A 24,073-nucleotide genomic window follows, 5' to 3' on the forward strand; every position below is an offset into this window, starting at 1 on the left:
AGAGTTGGATTCTTCCAATGTCCTTTTAAAGTTTGCTGTGGGTGTCCTCTCTGCATCTTGGGCTTTTGTTTGGCCATTAGGAGACGCCTTGAAGCCTTTTTGGTCCGTGCCTGAATTTGAGGAGTTGGAAGGGGAGAGGCTGACTGACAAACCATTACTGTAGGACTCGTGTATCCTCAGCGCCAGTGCTTTGCCGCCCTTCTCCTCCTGCGGGCCCGAATCCTTCGGGACTGCTCCTGATGAGGGTAAATTGCTTTTGGCAATCTCGTTTGGCAGCTCCAAGTATTTTTCTGAGATTGCGTTGCTGTGCACGAGGGGAGGAATAGGCTCAGAAGCATTCAGTCGTGGCCAGGGATCATCTTCTAAAAGCTGAGGGAGAAAAAAGAAAAACAAACTAAGCACAGATACAATGATTTCACCTGCATTATCCTTTGGGGGTGTAGACATGTGACAGAACTGCTCTGAACTCCATCAGGCAAAGAAAAATCCTACTCCAAAACGGAATTCTCTTTTCTCTACACTGAAAGACCGAACCACACTCTGGATGCAGATCTGAAGTTGGTACCTATTGTGCACCACCCTCATTTCAGTCATCCAGCCTGACAGTGTCTTGTGCTGGGGCAGACACGTCATCTTCTCATCCCAAGGACCCTTTGGAGTTACCCCACCCACACACCTGGAAAGGGAGGAACCCCCACACATCTGCTGGCAGACCCATGGCAGGGAGCCACGGAGAACACAGTGCCAGCAGCAGCAGCTTCCAACATGCAAACACAACCTCCCTCCTTCAGGCACTGTCATGTGCACACCTGTGCTGCCTTCTGAGGATCCCACACATCAGATGGCCAAGAGCTCGCAGGGCAAAGAGAAGAAGCTCTTCTGACCTTTGTTACATTTAGAATTCTTAGTTACTGCATAACCGGATTATCCGGGAGATTGACAAACCCTTCATCATCGGTGTCCTGATTGCAAACAGGAAGGTGGAGCTCCTAAACCCAGTGTTACCCTCTGCTGTGTGAAGCAAGATGTTTTATTGCCTGGTTCTATGCTCTACAACTTGGAAAAGAAGCAACTCTGTTCCTCAGAGCACATCTACCCGCTCTCTGTGAAGCACACGCACTCTGTACGTTGACAGGGAGCTGCTTAACATGATGTCCTGATGTCACGCCCCAATTAGTCAGGACCATGACTCAGGTTCACCAATTCCCAGCTCAGGATTAAGGTGAAGAGACACCAGAGAGCCTTCAACACACATAGTTTATTTGATAAGAACAATATTGGTGGGATAAGAAAGTTTTAGGTGCTAACAACCGTATCGCATGATCAGAAAGTAACTTTAGGTGTGGTATGCAAATAACTTCAGGTGAATCAACAATATTGGCAAAATAACCACATGCTCAAACCCTTGCAGTATCTAGTGGTTCAAAGCTTACAGTACACAACAGGAAATAGAGAAGAAGAGAGAGTACAAGATAAAGACAAGACAGAAAATAGAGTTCACTGCTCCTGGGTCCAGCATTGATCTCACTCCCTTTTATAGTCAGCCCCCCTCCTCTGGGTGAGCTCTCAGCCCCCATGTTAATTACCCATCATGCACAGTCTGTGCTTCCAGAACCTTCTGGAAATGGGCCAGGAGCTGCCATGCACAGGCCAGGCCTCCTCCCACCAGCTAGCAGAGGCCCAGCACCATAAAAGCACCACACCACCCCTGCCACATCTGCCAGCTCCTGTGTCCCCAGTGCCACTCCAGAAGTTGCCCATGAGTTTGAATGCCGACCAATCTTCCTTAGTGAATGTCTGAGACATGGACTCCAATCCCACTAGACCATCCCCCCCAAGAACCAGGAACTTCCTGAACTCCAACCCCACTTCCAGCTACTCTTCTGCAGCCTTTGGTAGGTCTTTCTGCCTCATTCTCAGTTTTACCAGCAGGAAAATGGGGACAATATTTGCTTTCACCAGCCACAGGGGGATCACAAAAGTGATTATTTATGCAGTGCCCTGAAGATAGGAATTAGGACCTTATTAAAGATTTAATTGTGAAGAAATCCCTAGTTACTCAGCAAGTCCTTCAAAAATAAATTTCAAGGCCACATAACTCCACATACCATCAGTGTAAGGCAAATTACAATAACTATTTTAAGAAAATAACATGCTGAAAGCTCAAATGCACACACAGCTGAATCTGAGTGAGTCCATCTCAGATGAATAAATAGATGCTCTTGAAGTCACAATCCAGAACAACTTCAGATCACCTTCAAGAGCTCTGTGACTGCTCAGCACTTGGGAAGAATCTAATACTAAGTTTAATAAAATGCACTCCAAAAAAGAAAATAATCAGAATTGCTTCTAGCATCTAGATTTGGTTTTCCACTCCCTTCTACTCCCCTCTGTTGCTCCCCATGCATAGCTGGAACCATTTAGATAATATTCTTTTAGTATATATAACAACACAAGAGGGAAGAACTTTCTCCATGGTGTTTCAGAGGTTACTCATCAAGACTGTTCTTGCAGAACCCCTAAGAACACTAGATGACACACCCAGCAGCTCTGGCAGCGTTACTTCATCTGCTCTATTTTATTATTTGAAATTGTCTCTCCAGCCATGACTAAGGTTTTATTTTTTTATTGTGCAAGATGCTTAACACTGTGGCTCTTACTGCCAACATCTTTTGTTTGGCATGAATAGCTGAGATGGGATAAGGCTTTGGGAAGCCAAATGAGGTCAGAGGATGGACTGCTGAAGAGTGGTGTAACAAAACAAGAAATAAATCATCAGTTGCCAATTTCATCTCTCAACAATCTAATAAATCAAATTTTATCGCTGGCTTCAGGAATCAACTCAAATTAATTCGCTTCTAGCAATTGTTGCCAGAAGGATATGCAATTAAGAAATACTTCTGTTTAATTGAGAAACTTTGATTTGGTCTCCATCTATTTCCAAACTAATTGTTTTAGAAGGTAGCAGCTACTAAGAGCCAAGGCTGTCTGTGCTTCCTTCAGCTCTCTGAAGACAACAGGCAAGTTCCTTCCCTTTGCCACATCTCGGTGTCACTGACCTGTCCTCTCTGGGCTCTAATCCCACCACATTCTCCAGGAGTTCAGACTGACCTGAACTGATCTGAAACTGTGGTGATCCCTTTCCAGTAAAGTTGAACAGTAATTTTGTAGGAAGATTAATTACTGACCTAAATAAGATCACATTTACCTGCAGCTTTATGTATCAAGGTATTTATGTAGTTTTTCAAACAGGTATTTTCATCCACTGTTGTATTTTTTGTGTAATCAACAGAATGGGGATTAATCATCTTCATTTTAGAGAAAACATGGAGCCAAGAGCACTGCTGCACACACTGAATGTTACCTGGAAGGCTCGCATGAAGGCTAAATAAAGGAGAAGCCCACAGTCCATGCTTCACGTAGCCCAAGTTTATGGAAACACATTTTTCCCTCTATCGTGGTTCATATCTAAGTAATAAAGCTCTCTGTACTTATCTTTTTCATAAAAAGATAGCATTACTCAGGATGGTGTGGTTACCCAATACAGATAACTACACAGCTCTTGTTTTTCAATAAAATGTACATGGAGAGAGATAAAACTGCTAAGACATTTATTTATTGTGATCTGCCTCAAAAGATTTGCTTTTTTCTCAAATATTTCAAAATTATTCCGAGGATACAGTGCTCCTTTCCCGTCTCTGTTCCTTGCAACTTTCTTCTCAAACTTCTTTTCTTCCGATATTTGCAGGTATTCTGTGAGGACAATTGGCTGACTTATTAAAGCAGAAACCTGTGCTACATTAGTACTTTTAATGAAAAATAAGTTTTAGGAGAAGTTAGAGTTCAAATAATTTTTATCCGCTCAAGATTTTGCTAGATTTTAAGCTCTTTCCACATGTTTTGCTACACTGGATGGAAGGGAAGGAGGCAAAAAGTTTGAGCTTACCGTTTTATTAACAGCTTGTTTCTACTAAGGGAATGTTAAAGGCTCTCTTTCTAATTTTTGCTTTCTCTTTACTTTGCCCAAAGGACAGTTATCCAAAGATACTGCAGAACATCAAAGAACAGCTACTTAAATCAGGAGCAGCTGGTAATTACTGAAACAAACATCCACTTTTAAGTATGCTCCAGTTCTTAGAAGCAAAAAAAAAAGCTTCTGAGCAGTTCTGCTTTATGTTAGTGGTTAAAACTTCTAACCTGAAGGAAGACCTCGTATTATAATGTCTTTTCCTCTAACAAAAAACACTAAATCAACCAGAGGGAGACAGTACTACCTCTCAATCCAGAAAGAAAACATTCTTTACAACAATGTGTGTTTGACTACATTAACCCATAGGTTACCTTAGAAAAAAAAACAACATACACCAAACCCCACCAAGATCAAGAACATATCCATAAGCAGTCTGCAACTCATCAGCTGAACAGCTACATTAACCCATGGGTTACCTTAGAAAAAAAACAACATACACCAAACCTCACCAAGATCAAGAACATATCCACAAGCAGTCTGCAACTCATCAGCTGAACAAGCCATGGCAAGGTGGGAAAAAGAAACTGTAACCCAACCGTATTCTCTAATGGGATGTCTGGTTTTATTTTGTAAACCTCTGATCCTATATCTGATTTTGGGAGGGGATCTCAGACAGCTTACTTTTAATAAACAGTGTGTTTAAAGGTGTGTGAACTGTATGGCTGAATTCACAGTAATCTCTTCCAGATTAAGGAGATAATCTGGATAGAAAAACATTAATAACTGATCAGGATTTTAAGAGTTACAGAAACACTGTTTCCCTAAATTCAACATTTTCACAAGTTCATAATTTAATACTCCATCTTTGGTGTCCCAAAGTCTTTTAAGAAACATTGTTAGAAGTTCATCTGTTTCTCCAAAGCTTTGGTCATGGAAGTGTTGAGGATATGGCCAGGTAATTGCTGTCAAGTTACTGTCCCACAGCTGAAATGTATCATCTAGCCACTTTGCATACTGCCTAGGCCAGCAAGAAGCAACCTTAAATGGTGGTTCAATCTGACAGGCCAGTGGTTTCTGAAGGTATTACTTCCATCACTGGCAATGGTCTGACTACAGCACTGACCCAATCCTACACATCAGCATGAGCTGCATAAAGAGAAATCTCTACTAGAGAAGAAAAGAGAGACCACTACACATTTAATGGGCTCCACACTCCAAAGGGGAGTATCTGAAAGACTGAAGAAAGCCGTTACCTTGACAGGGGGGGTACAGCAGCGGGAGGGCGTCGTGACATTCGCGTCGGGACTGCTGTAGGAGGGGCTCTCTGCCAGGTTGAGATACAATTCTTCTTCATTTTCCAAGTTGCTTTTGCTGTCCTGCACTGGCGAGATGCAGATGACGATGGCACTGGTGTTGTCTGCACGGAGCATGCGCTGCCTCCAGCGGCCCAGCGCCCTGCTCACCAGCATTTTGGCACAGGACTGGCGGTGCTCCCCCTGCGTGCCAGAAGGGACAGGGAAAGCAATCAGGTCCACTTTTTACAAACAGGAGATGGACAGTTTAGGCAGCAGAGCCTGAGATATGTATTCCTATATATCATGTGCTCAAGTAGCTTGATTTAGAAACACAAGGAAATATTAATTGAAACATGTCTGTCTTTTTAGTGAAATAAAACTTTCAAGTCAGTTTACCACAGAATCCATGTATGTACCAGCACTTTAGGTCATCAAACTGATGCAATGACTGCACAAATAGCCTGGGTTTAGCACATCCTGTGGCCTTTCCAAATGTCTCTCAAGGGGTTTACAGACTATTTACTATCTGATGCTCAGATACTCCATGACAAAATTTCTCAACTCCTTTATAAAGTAAACCACAGAAGAATTTAATTCAGACTTTGCACAAATACTGTAAAAAAAATCCAATTGGCCGCATTGAAACTTATTTCACATTAATATGCACATTAGTTTCAGACAATATTTTGTATAACTTCTTTAGCAAAGGAACATGTTATCTTCTTCATTACTCACAGACACCATCCTGGTAGTCAAATTTCAAAAAAACATCGTCCAAATCATTTCAACAACATTTAAACAACGTTGCCACATTGTAAAAACTTACATGTTGCAGCAAAGCTATGAAGATGTCTAGCCACCAAAGGTACTTTCCATACATACCAGACTAAGTAATCTTTAGAGGAAAATTAAGAATTAAATTCCACCATGACTTCTACCCACTGCTCTCACCATGAAGTATTTCTTCTCCTCGTGATCCTGGCACATGGAGATAGCATCTTGAGGTGGGATCATGTTCCACAGTCCATCACTGCCAAGGATAATATATTTGTGCTTCTGGGGATCAATGGTGTGCACACTAGTGTCAGGTTCAGGAGACACAACAAATTCACCACTGTAGAAGTCGTAGCTCCAAAGATCACCTAGCAAAGAAGAAAGTTTTTTTTGAATTGTTACATGGCACATGAAAACATGAATCTTGGAAACTACCAAAAAGCATTCCCATGAAAACAATTATCACCAGTCTCAGGCCATAACAGTAACACAGTAATTTCAGCACAATTACTCTTCTGCTGCTGTCACTTTCCCATCCTACTTATCAATACATTGCAACTGAAATAAAAACACATTCAAACCAAACATTTATAGGTCTTCTACTCTTTCAAAAATGAAATTTTCAGAAAAGGGGGCAATAGAACAGATTAATACCTGGAAAACAGGTTTTAGTTTGGATATTGAGTTTTCATTAAGTGAGCAACTAAAGTTCTTGAACAGAAGCAAAGCCTTATGTTGTTGAACCTGCAAATTTGCAAAAATCTGCCTTTCTAGTTATTGCTATGGTTCAAGTACTGGAGACAAAATCCTTATCCCTTGTAGAGGGGCCCGTGGTGTAGTTCACAGAACTCTGCTGGTGTTGGCAGGGGAGGATCACACAATACCTTTTTTCTCCCCAACACCACATATAGTGTTAGACTTCACTCTGCATCATGATACACGGCCCTGCACACCCTAACAAGTCCTGCTTACAGAAGAATGAGAACCAGAAACATCACTAAAAATCCCACCTTTTCACACTGAAGGTGCTAAAATGCCCTTTGCATTTTCATTTCTTTTTTAAATCTGAGCAGCTCCACAGAAACCCACAGTTGTGCCTTAATATGTGCATATTTGTGCGTGCAGGTGCCACAGAGAAGGAACAAAGGCAGAGAGCAAAAGGAGAGGCTGAAGCCTTTCCCCTGTTCATTTCTCTTCCCCTTTGCTGCTCCTCCTCCCCCAGCATTAGCATCACTTTCAAAGCCACACAGTGCTGTGTTAGTGCATCCTTCCAGCTGAACACCATGTGCCAAATTTTGGAGTTGGAAAGAAGCCACAGGAACATGAGTACTGCCTGGGTTCCAGCAGGAAAACAGAAAACCAGAGCTAAAGCCTCTCCCTTGGAAGACCTCATGCAGTGAACCTTTCTATTTTTAAATCCTTCTTGCTAGGCAGATGAGTTTGGGGTCACCTCACCAGAACGATGGTCTGAACTCCATCTGAATAACACATTTGAATCAGAACATCCACTGGTTTGATTGCTTCCTCCAAACCATCCCCAAGTAAAAACCGCTCCATCAGAAAGATGCATTTCCATGTTAATTTAGTTCAATTTCATTTATCCAGTACACTTGGAAAAAACCTAAGCTTATTCTACAGTTGAGCCTTTAAATCAGGAATGGAGTTATGCTGCACTCATGTCTTCTCTTCCTTCTATTTTTTATGTTCATAAATAGCTTCCTACAGTGACAAGCAACAAAAAGTCCCATTACTATTTGCAATCACTGGCTACATTTTTCCTGTGCAGAACACATGGCTTTAAAAATAGAAATTAATTTAAATGTCTGAGCTGAAAAGCATACAGAATCTAAGAACCCCAAGTGAAGAGCAAGGTTTAGTCAGGTTTTTTCCTTTGCTTTTTGCTGGCTTCAGAACACATGCTCATAGCCTTCTCCTGCATCCATTGCCACCCTTTGAAAGATAATAAATAAGCTTTTTGTCTTCCTGTTTCCTTCCATTAGCTTTGCCTTAAGCTATCAACCAGCTGAAAAGACTTCCAGAATCAGGGAAGGGAATACTTCAACTCAATTACTCCACTCCACCACAGCAAGAATGGATGGCCCATCCTCATTAAGGCACCAGTTCACCTTCCTTGCAGCAGGAGCAGCCAGACACACGCTCCTAATAAGTGCTAATTAAAAGCCCAGCCAGCCAGTATAGAGGTGCCCTCTCCCTCTGCAGACGCCCAAAAAAGCCAGCCAGCTGGCAACGAGATCAAAATAGCCACTGGTCACAGAGGAGCTCCAGTGCAGCATTCAGCATATACAAATGGCCACGGAAAGGCTTCATGTGCTCAGAGTTCTCCACATCTTGTCTGCCGTGGAGGCAGAATAACCAAGAGCCTGGGATCTTACAACCATCACACATTTTGGCAACAGTGGCACCAACCATTTCCAACATGCATAATACTTCAGTGCTTTTATTTCTTGGTTTGTGCGTACTCACTTAGGAGCCATGACAAATGTTACCAGCTGAATCATTTTTATTTTATTAAAAATACTGTGCTGTATGATAAAAATAACCTGATGCGATTTAATTTTGGTTCATCTACATAGATGTCGTCATGCCCATCTGCTGCTTTTCCTGAGACAACAGCTGAGTGATAATCAGACTGATTTCAGAGGATCTTCCTCCAAGAGGAAGGAGGCTCCTCAGGGGGACAGTCGGGAATATCACACCGGTTATAAAGGGCACTCTGAGGATTATCAACTTGCCGAAGGGCACAGAGACTGCAGGAACATGCACGATGAATCCACACCTCACAAATCACAGCCCAAACCCCTGACCAGAAGCCCAGCCTTCCTAGTTGCCACTGAAAGCCTTTCAACCTCAGTGTGTCTCCTCTCCATAGTGAGTTGCCCTTCTGAAGGCCACAGTGGAACTACCCACTGAGAGGTGGGCTTGCAACAGTCGGGAGCTGGCGTGCCACGGTTTGTGTCACAACAGCTGCCAGGCTACCTGATAACACCAGGCCACAACTCTGGCCAAACCCAGGTGCAAGTGTGCAGCTGAGCCACATCTCTCCAGTATTATCATCATTCTTAACTGGGGAAGGGACAGAGAGGAATGAAGTCAGGTACCACAAAAGGAAAGTAGTTTTTCCTGAAAACAACTGGTGAAGAGGAACTCCACTAGTTCACAAGGGCTCAGAGCTTAAAAGACTAAGTTTAATAAATGTGCAATTTTTGCAAAAATGCATTCTTGCAAATTATCTCCTGTAGCATCACCTCTGTCAAAGCATCATTCTAAGTTTGCTGTAAATGTATAGTGAGAACATCATCTCCACAAGTTTTGAATTCCACTGTGCTCACCACCTACTGAAGCTCGAAGAATCTCTAGGAAATACACAACTTATTTACAAAGTTGTAGGATGGAGCAGCATTAAAGCACAACCAGGTATTAACTGATGAAATCCAGACAAGTCTGGAGCTACTGAAGGCTAAACGGAGCTCTAGATATCACAAACTGGAGAGAAAAAAAAGCAGCTTTTTTTTCTTTGACCCAGGAAAAAATCAAAGAATCATAAAGGTTGAAAAAGACCTCTAAGATCAAGTCCAGCCACCAGCCTAACCCTACCATGACAACCATGTCCTGAAAAGCATATACTCTGTATTCTACAAAATACAATCAAAGTCTTAAGCATATAGAAAAATCCAGACTGTTCCTTCCTTAGCCTAGGAGGAAACAACCAGTACTTGCCACTGCCCTGAAGAACAGGGAGGACTGCCCTTGGGCATGAATCTGTCACCAGGCTATTCCCATGAACCCAGGCTAATCAAAGAGGCAAGTGATCCCTGGCAGAACAGTCCTGCATGAAGAGTACTGCACTTAAGAGTAACTCTCACAGATCCTTCAACCCCAAGCCAGCACAGACCAACCCATGTCACTAGGGTGAGGTACTTGTTTTTTTTCCTTCTAAAGGGCAGATCAAGTCAATGCTTTTTAGAGCTGCTGCATAGCTAAGATACTCCTGCCAGCTGTCTGCCTGGCCCTGGCCAGCTGGAGAGCCCAGCATCCACAGCCGCTGAGGAACGTACCACCACCTCAGGAAGTCACTTTACACAGCACTGTCACAATTCTGGGAAGGAAAAAGGGAGAGGAAAGCAAGCCAGTAAGCAGAGTACACTTTTCCCAAGGTGTTTCAGAGTGGCCTCTAGTTCTGTTCCAAAGCAAGTAGCCAAACAAGTGAGCCTTTGGTAGACAGGGAAGCCAAGAGAGCAAGATGATATGCTGTGCCAAAGGCTAGTGTTACACAACTGGAACGTCAGGTTTGCAGAGTTCACTTCTGAGCCATACTATTTTTGTTCCAAATTAAAACCCAAATGTTTATAAAACTTCCTCTTGTTCTCTAAAATCTTACAAAACCAGGACTATTTCTTCCGGTATGAGGCTTTTATACTTCTTCCCCAAGCAAACAAAAGATAATATTAATGGCGTTCCTTCCATATTTTCTGGGAAAAACATACCTGTTTCATAGTCATGACTTGAACCAGAATATATAGAGATCTATATAAAAATCACATTGCACCTTTCAAAATGAAAATTAGAAGTTTGAAGTCATATACTAAAGGACTAGGAAGCTTCTTTAGCTACCTATAAAAATACCAAAATAGGTAGTCTATTCTATCTGCCTGCTATTACCTTTTAAAATAGAATTTTAAAAAACACTTAAGTCAGCTGCTGCCAGGAAAGTTATTGAAGTTACAAACAAAACCACTCACCATAGACTGGACTGGATTAGGACTAAGTATTCATAGAGGAAAAGTAAGTCCAGAAGTCATATAAATCAAGCCTTTAATTTATGTTTCTGGAGCATGCTGGTTTGAATACAAAAGTATTTTTTTGTTATAACAGAGGAAAGAAAAGTTTACTTTTATAAGCCAATGCAAAACAAAAGAAAACAGCTTGATTAATCCCAGATCTTTCTAAATCAAAGTTTTATCTAAAAGGTCTGTTAGTACAAAGAGAAGACTCACAGAACTTCCTTTTTTCACTGTAAATGAGGCAGTGCTGTGGGGAAGTGAGACAAATCTCAGCAAGGCTACAAGCAGTAACCACTTAAAACCATCAGGCTGAGCTGGGGTGGAAACAGTTTTCACCATAACTCATGGCAACCAAGTCCTATAGCCACAAGAGGGCATGTTTACAGCAGCCTAAAGATGAATGCAACAACATGCTGCTCAGACAACCCAGGAATGATTAAAGACTGTTCAGTCTGAGGGATGGGGACAAAACTGAAGGTAGCAGCAAGCAAAAAAGTTACACAAAAGCACTTCAGGCTTTAAAAATTGCACTCCACCTTTAGGAGTACTCTTGGAGGAGCTTCTTTTAAATACTATTTCAGTCCAACCTGTTGAAAGAATGCCATCCTCAACACCATATCAAGGAAGCACAGGCAAGAGAACAGTATTTCAACAGCAAATTAAACAAGCAACTGAATCGAGTAACAGCATTTAAAATGAATGGTGAAATAAAAGCTGCTCATAAGGCAGCCTTCACAGTCCTCATCTCTGCTTGTAAGTTAGCAAAATCACAGCAAGAGAACAAAGAAAGGTGTCTGCCCAGGGCTGCACCAGAGCACAGTGCATGAGAAAAGCCTGCGAGAGCTCGTACGCCAAAGTGGAGGTGAAGAGCTCACAGGGCACACAGAAAGCTACTCATGATTTCCAGCCTTGAATTAAATCCTTCAAATGAACACTTGGGTGAAATTTCAAGACAACCCTAGACAGCATTCACCTGGCTGAAGATGAGGGGTAGAACAGAAGGTGGCACTGACCAAACCTGGGTAAAGCTCTGCCTTCAGGGGAAAAGTTTTGTTACTGCTTTTCAACATTGCTAGTGAAGAGAGAGCTCAAGAGGCACACACAGAGACCTCCAGTCTGTCAGGGCAGGGGGAGCTGGTTTGAGCTGCCTGGGTCCCCAGCTACCCTCACACCACCTTGTGTAGCAGATCCCTGGAGAACAGGACACACCCTGCAGGCTGCACGGGTGCACACAGGTTGTCCTGCCTCAGAGGGGAGGAAAACTACACAAGCTACAGCAAGACACCTCTGCGACAAGACTAGGATCCTAAATACACCTCAAGTTTGGCTGGTTTTGCATAGATAAAATAAAAAGCAATTATCAATGAAATGCTGGAAAACGCTGTGCAATACTTAAATACAACTTCCTAGCTTATGCAGTTCCAGGGGACTAATCTTCATGGTGGATCCTACAAAGGAACAGGTAGGAAGAATCAAGAAGCAGACACTGTAACAACTGTGACCATTCAATTTGAGAACCTGATAAAAAAAAGTAAATGCTGTAAAAAACCTAAACCCTTACAGAGGAATGTACTTAGACTGTTTGAGGCCAGCCATACCCACTTCTCCAGGATTTCATGGTGTGCATGTTCAGAGAGCTTCACAAAACAATTCTGACATCTAGTAAGTTGCTCTGGAAAACAGCTTCCATGTCACTGTCAGAGCCAGTGCTCCTGCAGCAGCTGCTCATCAGGAGTTCACTGTTCTAGTACAGAACTGGTTTCAGGGGTCAGCAGGAAATTCATTTTCTTAAAGTCAAGCCTCTATGGTGGAGGCCACTCCACCTGAATCAGAGCAGCAAGTATTTCATTCCTAAATAAAAACCAGGGAAAAGATACTTCATGTTGCCACATGAATTAGTGATTTAACCAACAGGTCCTTCATTCACGTTTCATCATGAATTAAAAAAAAAAAAGAAACCACACACTGAAAAGCTATAATACTGCAAGGCAACCCCTCACTACAGAACCCTCCAGACAGCTGCAGATCTTGGCTCTAAAACAGTTCCCAGGAAAATGGGAGAAAGAGGAGGAGGGGAAAAAAAATCCATAAAAGATTTACTAGATTTAGACCTGAACTAATTTACCAACAAGAGAGATCCTATATGATTTCAAAGGCCCATTCCTGCCATCACACCACACATTACCAGTCAGTTTGGTCAGGCTGGGAGACAGCTGGGGACAGGAACTTAAAAAGCAACTTAAGACAACTACAATGAGTTTAAGTTACCCTTACAGTCAACCTACAAAGCTAAGTGTTCAGGCACACCATTTGTCTACTTCTACGTTGTCTTGTTCCAAGTTGTTCTACAAGTTATTCAATGAGCCCAGACTATGGCTTTTCTGTACTTCCCCTGCTCCGTGTACCATCTTTAACAGTGACACACGTGGTCAGATTTTACTTCAAGATTGGTTTCCAAAGATCAAAAATCTTCCTTCTGTTTTTCCACAATGAGTTCAACACATGGGAACAAAACACCCATCATCTTGTATGCTTAAAGCCTTGTGCTACCATCCCAGAAAGGGGTCCAAGTCATTCAGATACACAGCATAGCTGAAACTCCCCTTCCACTAGTGTGTATCTGTTGTTACACAGGCACAGAACAAGTTATTTCCCCTCTCAGCATTCTTTCCCCAAGACACACACACATTAGCGTGCTCAGAGAGCCTACAGTGCCTTCCCAAGTGCCACGTGGAGCTCCTGGTCTGTGGGGAGACAACCAACAACACACCATGCAACTAGACACTCCCAAACACGCCAGTTACACGCTGGCTGGTCGCTCCTGAGCATCTGCTCCATGGCATCCAGCACTCTGCACACTCCTTGCCTTTACTTGACTCCCCTGTGTAAGGCATCTGAGTTACCTCACACCTGTTTTAGGGTCAGGCAGAGAAACTGGACAGTTACCATGAAAACAGGCCTTGCCTTGCCTTACACAGGGGAGTCAAGTAATCTGAGTTACCTCACACCTGTTTTAGGGTCAGGCAGAGAAACTGGACAGTTACCACGAAAACAATGAAAACAGGAAACTTACTCAAACGATTACGCTCCATGGAAACAAAATGCTCTTCTGATCTGAACAGGTAACAGGTCCTGAGGCAAACAACTGAGACTGCAGGGGATTCCTGACTATCTATTACAAGGCAAACTGGTATAAAGCAATGCTTCCATTGCCCAGAAAATGATAGCACAAGTAGCTATGCTTAAAAAACAAAATACTCCATAACAGTTTAACATATTTCACTAGAAGACTTAAAACCTGTATACAGTAAAAGCAGTGTACAGATACTTTACAGAGGCAGTATGAAGCCTAAATATTTCTGACTTGTTACAGGGCTATAAATAAATTAAACACTACTTAAATGCAGCCACTGCTCTCATGAGAAGCAGCAGTAATAACAAGTAGCTACCACAAATGTTTATTTTAGGGTAGAAAGACACTGTAGACAATCAGAATAGTAAAGGAAATGTCAATAGAATTATCAAGCCAGGAGGACTTCAACTGCACAGTATTCTCTCTGTGGTCCAAATATTTGACCCATACAATACTTTTCCACAGTGTTTTATTCCTGCCATTTCTAAAACTGCTGCTGTACTCCTTACAAGTGCTAGAATTAAGGACTGGATGAGGGATGAAACTACATCCAAATATTTTTAAATGTTGTAAGAGAAAGACAAATTTAAACCCGCTGTGTTCTAAACTTTATGGGTTTTAATCACATAACCTTCCCACTTTAAAGACAGTAAGTTCATAACTCTAGGAGTCTCTCCATGGTGCAGAGCTGAATGTCAAGGGACTCTTGCTCTCCTACTAAATATTACTGTCCAGTCTGGGATGTGTACGGAATTTCTATCAATAACAACAACAGAGTCTGGCCTTAGCAAGAAGAATCCCAGTGGGACTGACTAGAGTATTGGTAACCAGCGTACGTCACCACGGGCAGGACTGCTCGGAGAGGCTCCAGTAGTGCTGTGCCAACGAGGGTAGCAGTCTGGGAGCCAGGCAAGAGGTCAAGCAGGCCCCACCAGCACGAATGCAAATGGCTTTAGTCGTGGTAGGTCCTTTGTAGGCAGCGTAAGGGGCATGCTGGCCTCCAAAAGCAGCTAAATCCTGTTTCCAACCTGTGAGCGTCTGTGCGCCATCTGTGCCCCGCGGAGCGCGGCAGCTGCGCTCCTGCACCGGGAGCTCGGTCCCAGCCCCTCCGAGGGGCACGGGGAGGCTGCGGGGCTCCCTCGGCCAGCACACACCCAAACTGTCACACTGTACAGCTCTTCCTCCACGGTTTGAACACGAGGAAGCCCTCTTTCAAGCTTCCCAATCTGCTCGCTTGTGCAACTGAAAATTGTTAGAAGATAGATGTTCTCATTTCTTGGCCCCAAAACTCCCCAGCAATCCTCTTCATCCACGTAATGGGAAAGAGGGCGAGGGGACTAACAGATGCATCATTCCTTGAATTCCCATCTGCACACGAAACCCAGCCAAATCCTTTTGTTCAACTTGCTGAGAGAAAACTGACAAAAATCATCAAGATACTCAGGCAAACAACAAACTCACAATCACAGGAATCAAAGATCATCAAAACTAAGCATACGATTTTTGTAACCCTCAAGGAGCACGAACCCTTCTGCACAAAAGGGGAGAACAGGACACGCTGCTCACTGGATGAAGATCTCTATTTGCTAGTCACCTATTAGCACCAAAATACTTACACAAAATCTCAAGTCAGTTTTATTACTAACCGTAAAATAAGCATCTATCTTGCCCAAAAAAATGACACAAGATTTTTAAGATGTAGAGAAAAATGTCCATACATTAAATTTATTTTTATTAAAAACTGATTGTTCAGCCACCTGTGACTCCTTCCTGATACACAGCTATCTCTCAACAGTAGTTATGACTGTAAAATTCTTAGCACTGGACAAATCCGTGTGAAACAGATATTGCTGCCTGTGAAATAAGACACAGTAATGCTATGTGATTATCGAGACGACCAGGGTCCCAGGAACAGCCTGTCCCCACAACACACTGCCAGCTGACCCAGGAACACTGACAACGCTATCAGGTAACTGTCAAGCTTGCCAAAAAGAAATTAAGTCACAGGACAGTCTACATAGGTAAAAAATATAGTACCACATTTCCATAAAATCGAACCTATACTGGGCATAGCTACGTAGAGGATTCTTCACTGTGGCAAAGGAAGGCAGGCAGGCAAAATAATGAGCTGCAGAAGACTAGAATTCTGCAATGAAATTAAGGAAAAAACCTGACCAGGAAACACAAACTATCCAAAGATTAAGTTAAGAAGTACTTCCCAAAATCATTCACAAGTCTGCTGGATACTGCAATACACCCTTTTGTCCTCTGAAAAGGCATTCCTCAGTTTCTAAGAGTTTACTGATACTCTCACAAAGACAATTTATAGATAAAACAGACTTGACTTTCATCCCTTTATTAATTCTATGCTAAGTCTTGAAATAAAACAAATTGACCACAAAAGAAAGACCAAAATAATTTGTATGCTATGCAGCAAAATTCATTCACTATCACCTAGTGAAAAATTACAGCCCTATCATTTCAGTAAGAAAAAGGCCAAGGTGCTGCCCATCTTGCAGACACATGCTGCTTTGTGCATTTTCATCTGCAACACAAACGAAGCACCGTCCTTGTCAGACTGGCACTGAGAACCCTGCATGGTGTAGGGCAGGTCCTTCATTCACCAATGACACTATCTGCAGCTCTACTCCAAAAATTAAACTCATATAACATTACAAACGCTTCCAAGAGGCCCAGACATTCAGACAGCCATACAATCGAGGCAAGTGAGTAAATCCCTCTAAACCACCTTTTGGCAAAACAGGGTGTAAGACAGCTCTGGTGGCCTGTGGGGCCTCCCTTCCCCAAGCTGGGCACAGCTTACCCAGGGCCCGGGCGACTGCCAGGAAGGGGATCTGGTCGATGACGGTGCTGCGGCGCACGGGCCCGTTGTGGGTCAGCCGAGGCCTCTTCCAGACGACACGATTCACACCAGACTTGTTGATCACACTAAAAACAGCAGAAAGAGGCAGGGTTAAAAAGGAATGCAAATGAAAGCATGAAAGTTTGTTTCAATGACACAAAACTAAATATGCAAACGTGGCATCAATAAGGACAACATCCTCACAGAAGTCCACAGCACAATTAGGTATTTCACACACGCGGTATCGCTTAGTTTCATTCCATATTAAGCCAAACGGGAAAAGTTAGAGATGAAGGGCAGAAGAAAAGAAAAAGCAAAGGAATGAAGACCTGGAAGAAATTCTGGCTAGCTACAACCACCAGATGTAAGAGTATCTTTTCAATCTGTCAGAGAAAAAGCAGAACTGAAGTTGCTTTCCTCAGATGAAGACCATCAATATCAGCTCACTTGGGTGGAAATATGTATTTCTTCCTTCAGCTTCCTCCATCTGCTAATGTTTGGCAGGAAAGAGCAGCACAGTACGGTTGAGAAAAACCAAAGGAGAAAGGAGCAGCTTTCTGTAGGGGATTTTCTTAACAGTGGAACAACGTGAGGCAGAAATGGAAGAGGAATTGTTCATTGTTGCTACCTGCAGAAAGCAGGAGATAGGAAGAAACAGCTCTGCCTTTGAAGGTTTGCCCCTGCTCTAAGGCACTGAGCAGTGGTTTTAGTCACAGATGGCATTAGAAGGGCCAAAGAAGCTGCACAGCAAGTAAACTGGGCAACTGTTATTGGGCTAGAGATGCAGGGAAGAAAGAAGAACAGAGAGAGTATGAGCCAGCAAGGAAGCAGCAGTAATGGAACAAGGAACTAGCAGAGCTTGGTCCCATCCAAGTTAAGAACCAGACACTTAAAAGCTAGCTTTTACCCAAGAACAGCCATTGGCAATTATAAACTGAGAAGCTCTGGAACAGCCTCAAGATTCCTCATACTGAAGCTATTCAAGATGCACTTCCTGAGACTTCAAAGGCCTTAACAACAAGGGCATGTTCAGCTCCATCCTTTCACATGCAGTGCAGCGAAGTCACAACCACCACATACTAAAAACAGATCCCATCCACGTGTACAGCTAATGACCACACAAAGCTAACTTTGGTCATCATCTGAAAGTAGACCTCATCCCACACTTGGAGAATAGGAAAATGCTTAATGAAAGACTCAATTACTCTCTCCCATTAACTCTTCCCCATTTGCTCTCCTGAAAGAGAAGACATGGATAAGCATGGCTACACAGTTCCACCTCACTCCTACTATTTTCCTTACAATAGCTGGAAAAAACAGAAGAAGCACCAGTAAAAATAATGATTTAAAAAAAAAAATAAAGTCTAACCATGCCTGTTGATACAAAGTTGCTGGGAATGCTTCTTTGAAGCTTCAGAGACTTCAAATCTCTGAGATACACAACTTGAAAACCTCTACAAGTTAGATTTACAGATACTAACCCAGCAAAATTGTAAGTTACCCTTTCAGAAGGGCTACCCATAGAAGTGTAACTGATCCAACTTCCACCTGCTAGAGACACAATTGTCTGCAGGTTAATGAGCTGACAGGGTTCTCATATGAATGATGTCAACAGGAAAACCTTCAGTGATCTCTGCCTCTGAACTGCTAAGACAAGGAAACCGTGCCCGTCCATCTGGTGCGGTGTCAGGGAAGGGAAGAGCAGAGAGCTCCTGTGAAGCCACACCAACTGTGAGCCCCAAGGTTTGTCTCAAAGCATTAGTGCCACCTGAGAAACCTGCCTTCCTCCTCACTCACAGGGAACACACAACAACCACAGCTCAGAAATGTTCTAACATCTGCCAGCTCCTGACAGAGAAAAAATTACTAACCTAAGGATGTGCATTGCAACATGGTATTCTAACATTTTAAGTGTACACAAAGCAAATAAAGTACTGTGTTCCCAATCTAAGACATTTTTTGTTGTTCCTCAAACAGAAGCTTTGAAGAGCCTACTCAACACCTGCCATTGTCACCTCAGGAACAATGCAGGGTGTATGAAAAACTCCAAAGTATTTTGGTGTCAAAATTGCTGCTTCCCCTCCACTTGACAAACTGGATTTCCAGAGCTCTTATTATCTATATGGAAAAGACATTTCCCCTAACTTCCTCAGAATTTCATGAAAAATAGGTTGAATACCAGAATCTCCACTTTCAAAGTTCTCAGTGAACACTGTAATCATGCCTTACCTGCATGGGAATCCACCACATAATTAAAATTTTGCTTATAAACCACTAGCAAAAAGCACAACGGTAGAACAATGGATCACTACAATTTATTCAAGCTAGGGGAAAAAAAAAAAAAAAGAGCAGAGATAGGAAAGGAACAAACAAAACACGAGGTTCCCCAGCTTGCTTCCTGTCAAAACAAGCAAGCTTAAGCCCAGTTCAGTCAGAATGACGCAAATGGCACCCAGAGACCAAAACTGAAGGAAAAAGCACAGAGTAAAAAGCACTACCTGCCCCCGAGGCCTTCAATTCTCTCCCTTTCTTTGGGAAGTTCTGGCTTGTGGTCCTGGGTCACCTCCACAGCTCTGACAAAGTCATCCTTGGGGTCATCCTGGACACCCAGCACCACTCCCGAGTCACCCACGTGAGCCACGTACATCCTCGACCCGCGGATGATCACCACGCTGGCGGTAGTTCCCGACGTGCTCGGCAGACCCGTCATGGTCTTTGGCCACTCGGCTGCAACGAGAGAAAAAAGCACATAAAAAGGTCTTTGTTTTTAATTTTGTGGAACTGGTCATGTTTTGAAGATCAAGCTGCAGGGTGTGTCACGGAGGCTTGCGTAACGCTTCAGTACTGACTGCTCTCAACTGTGTAACAGCCAGGCAAAGCGGTGTCCTCGGGTCCCCCTCAGCTTTCAGAACATCCCTCCCCTATGTGCACCTTAAACTGACACACATATATAAGGTCAGTATCAAAGCACTGAGATAGGATTCCAAAAACGGCCTGCTCCAGCTCAATATTCCAAGTATCACTAGAAGAATGAGGAAGATGCTCCTTGAGTGCAGAACAGGATTGATCAAGAGTTTTGTTTAAGATCTACCATTCGCTTTCGTGTCTGAAGAGGTAAAAACAGCATAAATTGGGTCATTGTGTCTGGACGTGTGACTGGTCCAGACATTCCTGACCCCCTCGGAAGGAAAGAAAAAGCTATTTCACTTTTATATGCTAAACATTAAGTTGAATAACTTCTCAACAGCTCTACTGACATTTCCTTTTGGAGGGCTGAGTAATGCAGACTATTTAACTATGGTAACCATAACCCAACACGAAATCTTCTGCAGAAGATATCCCTTGAATTCAGAACAACCAAACACCTATGCCAGCATGAACTACCTACAGTTAAGGAAATCATCTTCTTTCCTAACTGCTTTGCTTTCAAAAAAGGCAGGTGTTAATTTCCTGTTACACTACTCTCCCTATTTACATCCAATCCAAATTTCTCTTTCATGCCTTGTCTATTTCTGTACCTACACACCCAAGATCATCTTCCAAATCTCCATGAAATGACAGAGACAACATCTTAGTTATGGCAGATTAGCCATACCAGTCCTTGGCCCTACTTCAGTACTCTCAGAAAACAGAATTCTAGTTCCCAGTTATCAGTTATTTCAACTGTCAACAGCAACCTCATGTTTCTTCTTCACTGCACCCACTCACATCTTCAGACAAACTCAGATGGGAGACTCATCTCCTTGTCACATTCTATCTTCTGCACTTCACAAGTCATGCTCACACCAGAGAATGTAAAAATTCCACTGTGATACACTCTGCTTACAGGAGGTACCCAAGCCAGACTGCCAAAATATTACTTATTTTCCCATGGCAAAACAAACACACAAGAAAAACAAAACACAATTGGGCCTTCCTCTCTACAAAATTAGGTAGTTTAAACAAGAAGATTAGGAACTTCAGTTCTAGTACCACTGAACAAAGGCAAGAAGGAGAAGCCTAGGAAGGAGTGCTGAAGAAGAAGCAGACTTTATATAGATATTCTGACAATAAAAGCTGCATTTCCTCAGTGTTAGCTACCAAGACATGCAGTATAATTTAAACATTTAAGTCCTAACAGAGAGTTCTAGCTTTGCATTCTAAATACTAAAATGAACTTTCTCTCTAGGAGCTTTAATTTCAAGTCAGATTATTGGAAGCACTTTGCCAATTTTAACTGCAGATATTAAATCTAACACATTCCAAATGGAAAGCAATGGAGGGAGGAAGCCCAGTGGTAATGAGGACTTCAACTGTGCACTTAACAGAAAACAAACTGCAACTAATGAGTTTCTGTCAGTGTAACCCCTCAATAGCAATAAAATAAAAATTATTTTTTTAAAATCGAGTCAAATCAGTCTTGATGGGAATGAAGAGCACAGAGAGTGAACTCACCCGCTGAGCAGAAAAAGAATTGCAACAGCCTCAGCTTCTAGGCTCCACCAGAACCAGAAATTAGACCTGCCTCTCATCAAGGCATTTTGGTTTATGCCTTGCTCCTGTTCAGAAACATTATATATAGCAAAGCATATTGCTTTCTTTAGAGATTGTCTCATCAGAAACTAGCAGAAGTGTCAAAACTCCAGTTTTCTTCTAAGCTTGAGTATTGAAATGGAAGTCACTTACCCAATCCTCCACACATCAGGAGCACATTTTTATCAGTCCTGTAACATAAGCCCAAAACCAAGCGTACACTGAATTCTCCTCCAACGTACTATCATGACCCAGAAACTCTCACCAAGTGCTATTTTTAAAGACTATTCTTGTTACCTTGCTCTTTTTCTGGTGTTTAGATGCAAAATACAAGACAAAATACTATTTTTACTTTAAAAAAAAGCCCTATAATTCCTTTATAGGATTCTGAAATAGTCAAAATTATCAGGTATCATCAAAAGGCATTTCTGATTTTTCTGAGTATCAAAAAATCAGTAAAGAATGTATTTCATTATTTCCCTGGTTTTATGTACATTAAGTCCAACTACAGTGCCTCATTTCAATCTGATTTGATTCTAAAACTCTTAGGAATTTTTTTTTTTTTAAAGCTATATGAACTCTTAATGCAGCAACAGCCCACAAAAATTTCACGTTATCCTGAAAAACCTGCACTGCCTCAATTGGTCTGGGTCCTTTTCAGGTAAAAATACATACATAAACTGTTAAACATCTCAAAACTAATTTTGCAGGGAAAATTACAAAACCCCCTGTTATTGCACAAGAGATTAAAATACTTTATTTTTATTGCTTCAATTAAATTTAATGGGCAGAATTACAGCAGAATTATAGAACTCTTTCTAAATTCTAACTAGTAATGCTCAAAGATGTTTTTAATAGTATCAAGCTAAAAACATTTTTAAAAAAAGCTCTTGACTATACAAATAATGAATTACCAAAGAAACATAACCCTATGCAATCCTCAGTAAAGTCACAGCAAAATGTGGGACCTCCTGAGTATCCTTTTTGGAAACACCTTTCCCACCACTGCCAGTTGTACTAACAGGTTTCAGATAAGAACTTTTATTCCAGAAATTACTCTGACATACATTTTATTACTATGTAATCAACACTAAAATTATCATCAATGACAGGAGTATTTTTCTGTTTAGATTTTTCTGGTACTCTCATCAATATATCTCCTGTTTACCATAGCAGATGGCCACTGGGACAACCCCACAGCTTCCAAGAACTAACAGAGCAGCCAAGTACAAGCTTCTCTTCCCATGGCCATCAACTGGAAACAACAAAGACTCCATCCTTTACCTCAAAAACCCAAACCATTCTTCTGCCCCCACTTTAAGATACCAAAACACCCAGTGTCTCAAATGTCACCAACACAGTGAAAGATCTGCCCTACACACGAGATGGAAAATTACTTTGTGCAAGTAAAATCTGCACTGGAATTGTGTAACATCATACAAGGAGTTATAAACTAGATACAAGAAAACTTTGGCCTCATAAAACTGTTATGCACAAGCAGCAGAAGTCACTAAGAGCAAACATGCTAGGTAGATATTCAGTACATACCCTACCTGAAACTGTCATCAAATGCTCATAGCCAAAGCTATGTTGTTTCTCACAACCATTTAAATTGGTTCCATAACCCAAGTACTATTTGCTAAACACTCATTACTAAAACAGCACTTCCTGCATTCTGTCACATCTCTCCACCTCTCTGCATTTTGTGTTCACAGTTGCAGTGACAAAGAACAGATCAGGGATACTACAGCTCCAAAACTAAACTCTTTATCTTTCTCCCCCATGCCATTCACACACCTACCTCCTTATCACACACGCCTGCAGCCCAGGACCTCACGTGACACTCGCCACCAATTCCTGAGCATCAAGATTGTGGTCAAGTTCTAGTGCTTCTGAAATTCACGCCCTCTCATTGCAGTCTAACATCAGTGTTTCCTCAACCTTGCTATTCCTCCCCCTGCATGTTTTCAACTGCATGGGTACAACTTCTCTATTTTGCTATTCAAGAAAAAGGAAAAAGAAAACGAAACTGGTTTTACACCATAAACCCGCCCCCCCATGAATTGCTTCACTGAAGCCCCACAGTGCGTTAAGTGCAATTTGTGCTTTTTATGGTTTATGTTTTATGCAGACAAGCCCGACTGCCAGTATCACTGTTGTTTTGATCTGATTTACTGTGTTCCACTCCTGCCTGCTTTCATATGCTGTTCACTTCTCTTCTATCTTCTCTTTCTACTGAATACATAAATGCATCCCCAATACACATGCTCTACGCATCTATAAACACCCACCATGGTCTAAGCCATAGCCCCCCCCCCAAAAAAAAATCCCTTTCAGAAACTGAATTCTGCAGCCTCACCAGATCCCAGGGGGAGGGCCGAGGACCAGAACAACTCCTGTCATCCCCCTTGTCGCTCTCCTCTCCTTTACCATTACCTATTTCAGACCCCAACTGCTCTGTCCGACTCCAGTTCAGCAAACAATCTACACCATCTGCAGGACATGGAGTGCGTTTTCCTTTTTTATCAGGTACACCACATACTCCCCGATGCCCAAACAATGAAATGAGCGAATGATTACCCTTTATGAGACAGGCACATTTGGAGTCCTTCCATCAGGACTTGACACAAACAGTTGGCATTAAGACACAGTCAGGGAGAAAAAAAAAAAAACACTGTCCCAATTATTTTTTTTCCTTTTCATGATACACTGGAGAAGGAAAAT

General features: G+C 42.2%; 1 protein-coding gene across 1 annotated transcript; it reads right to left on the reverse strand.

Annotated features, from left to right (window-relative positions):
* Positions 1–3: 3 nt before the first annotated feature.
* PPM1D (protein phosphatase, Mg2+/Mn2+ dependent, 1D) lies at positions 4–19,556 on the reverse strand (the record flags this gene model as incomplete). Its single annotated transcript, XM_008939240.1, has 5 exons — positions 19,336–19,556; positions 16,799–16,923; positions 6,217–6,407; positions 5,224–5,466; positions 4–369 (listed from the first exon to the last, which is right to left on the reverse strand). Coding segments are annotated over exons 1-5 (1,137 nt in total), but the record flags the coding sequence as incomplete, so codon positions are not given.
* Between the last annotated feature and the right edge of the window lie 4,517 nt (positions 19,557–24,073).

The sequence above is a fragment of the Merops nubicus genome, unplaced genomic scaffold (assembly GCF_000691845.1).
Source record: "Merops nubicus isolate BGI_N331 unplaced genomic scaffold, ASM69184v1 scaffold18224, whole genome shotgun sequence".
Taxonomy (NCBI): Eukaryota; Metazoa; Chordata; class Aves; order Coraciiformes; family Meropidae; genus Merops; species Merops nubicus.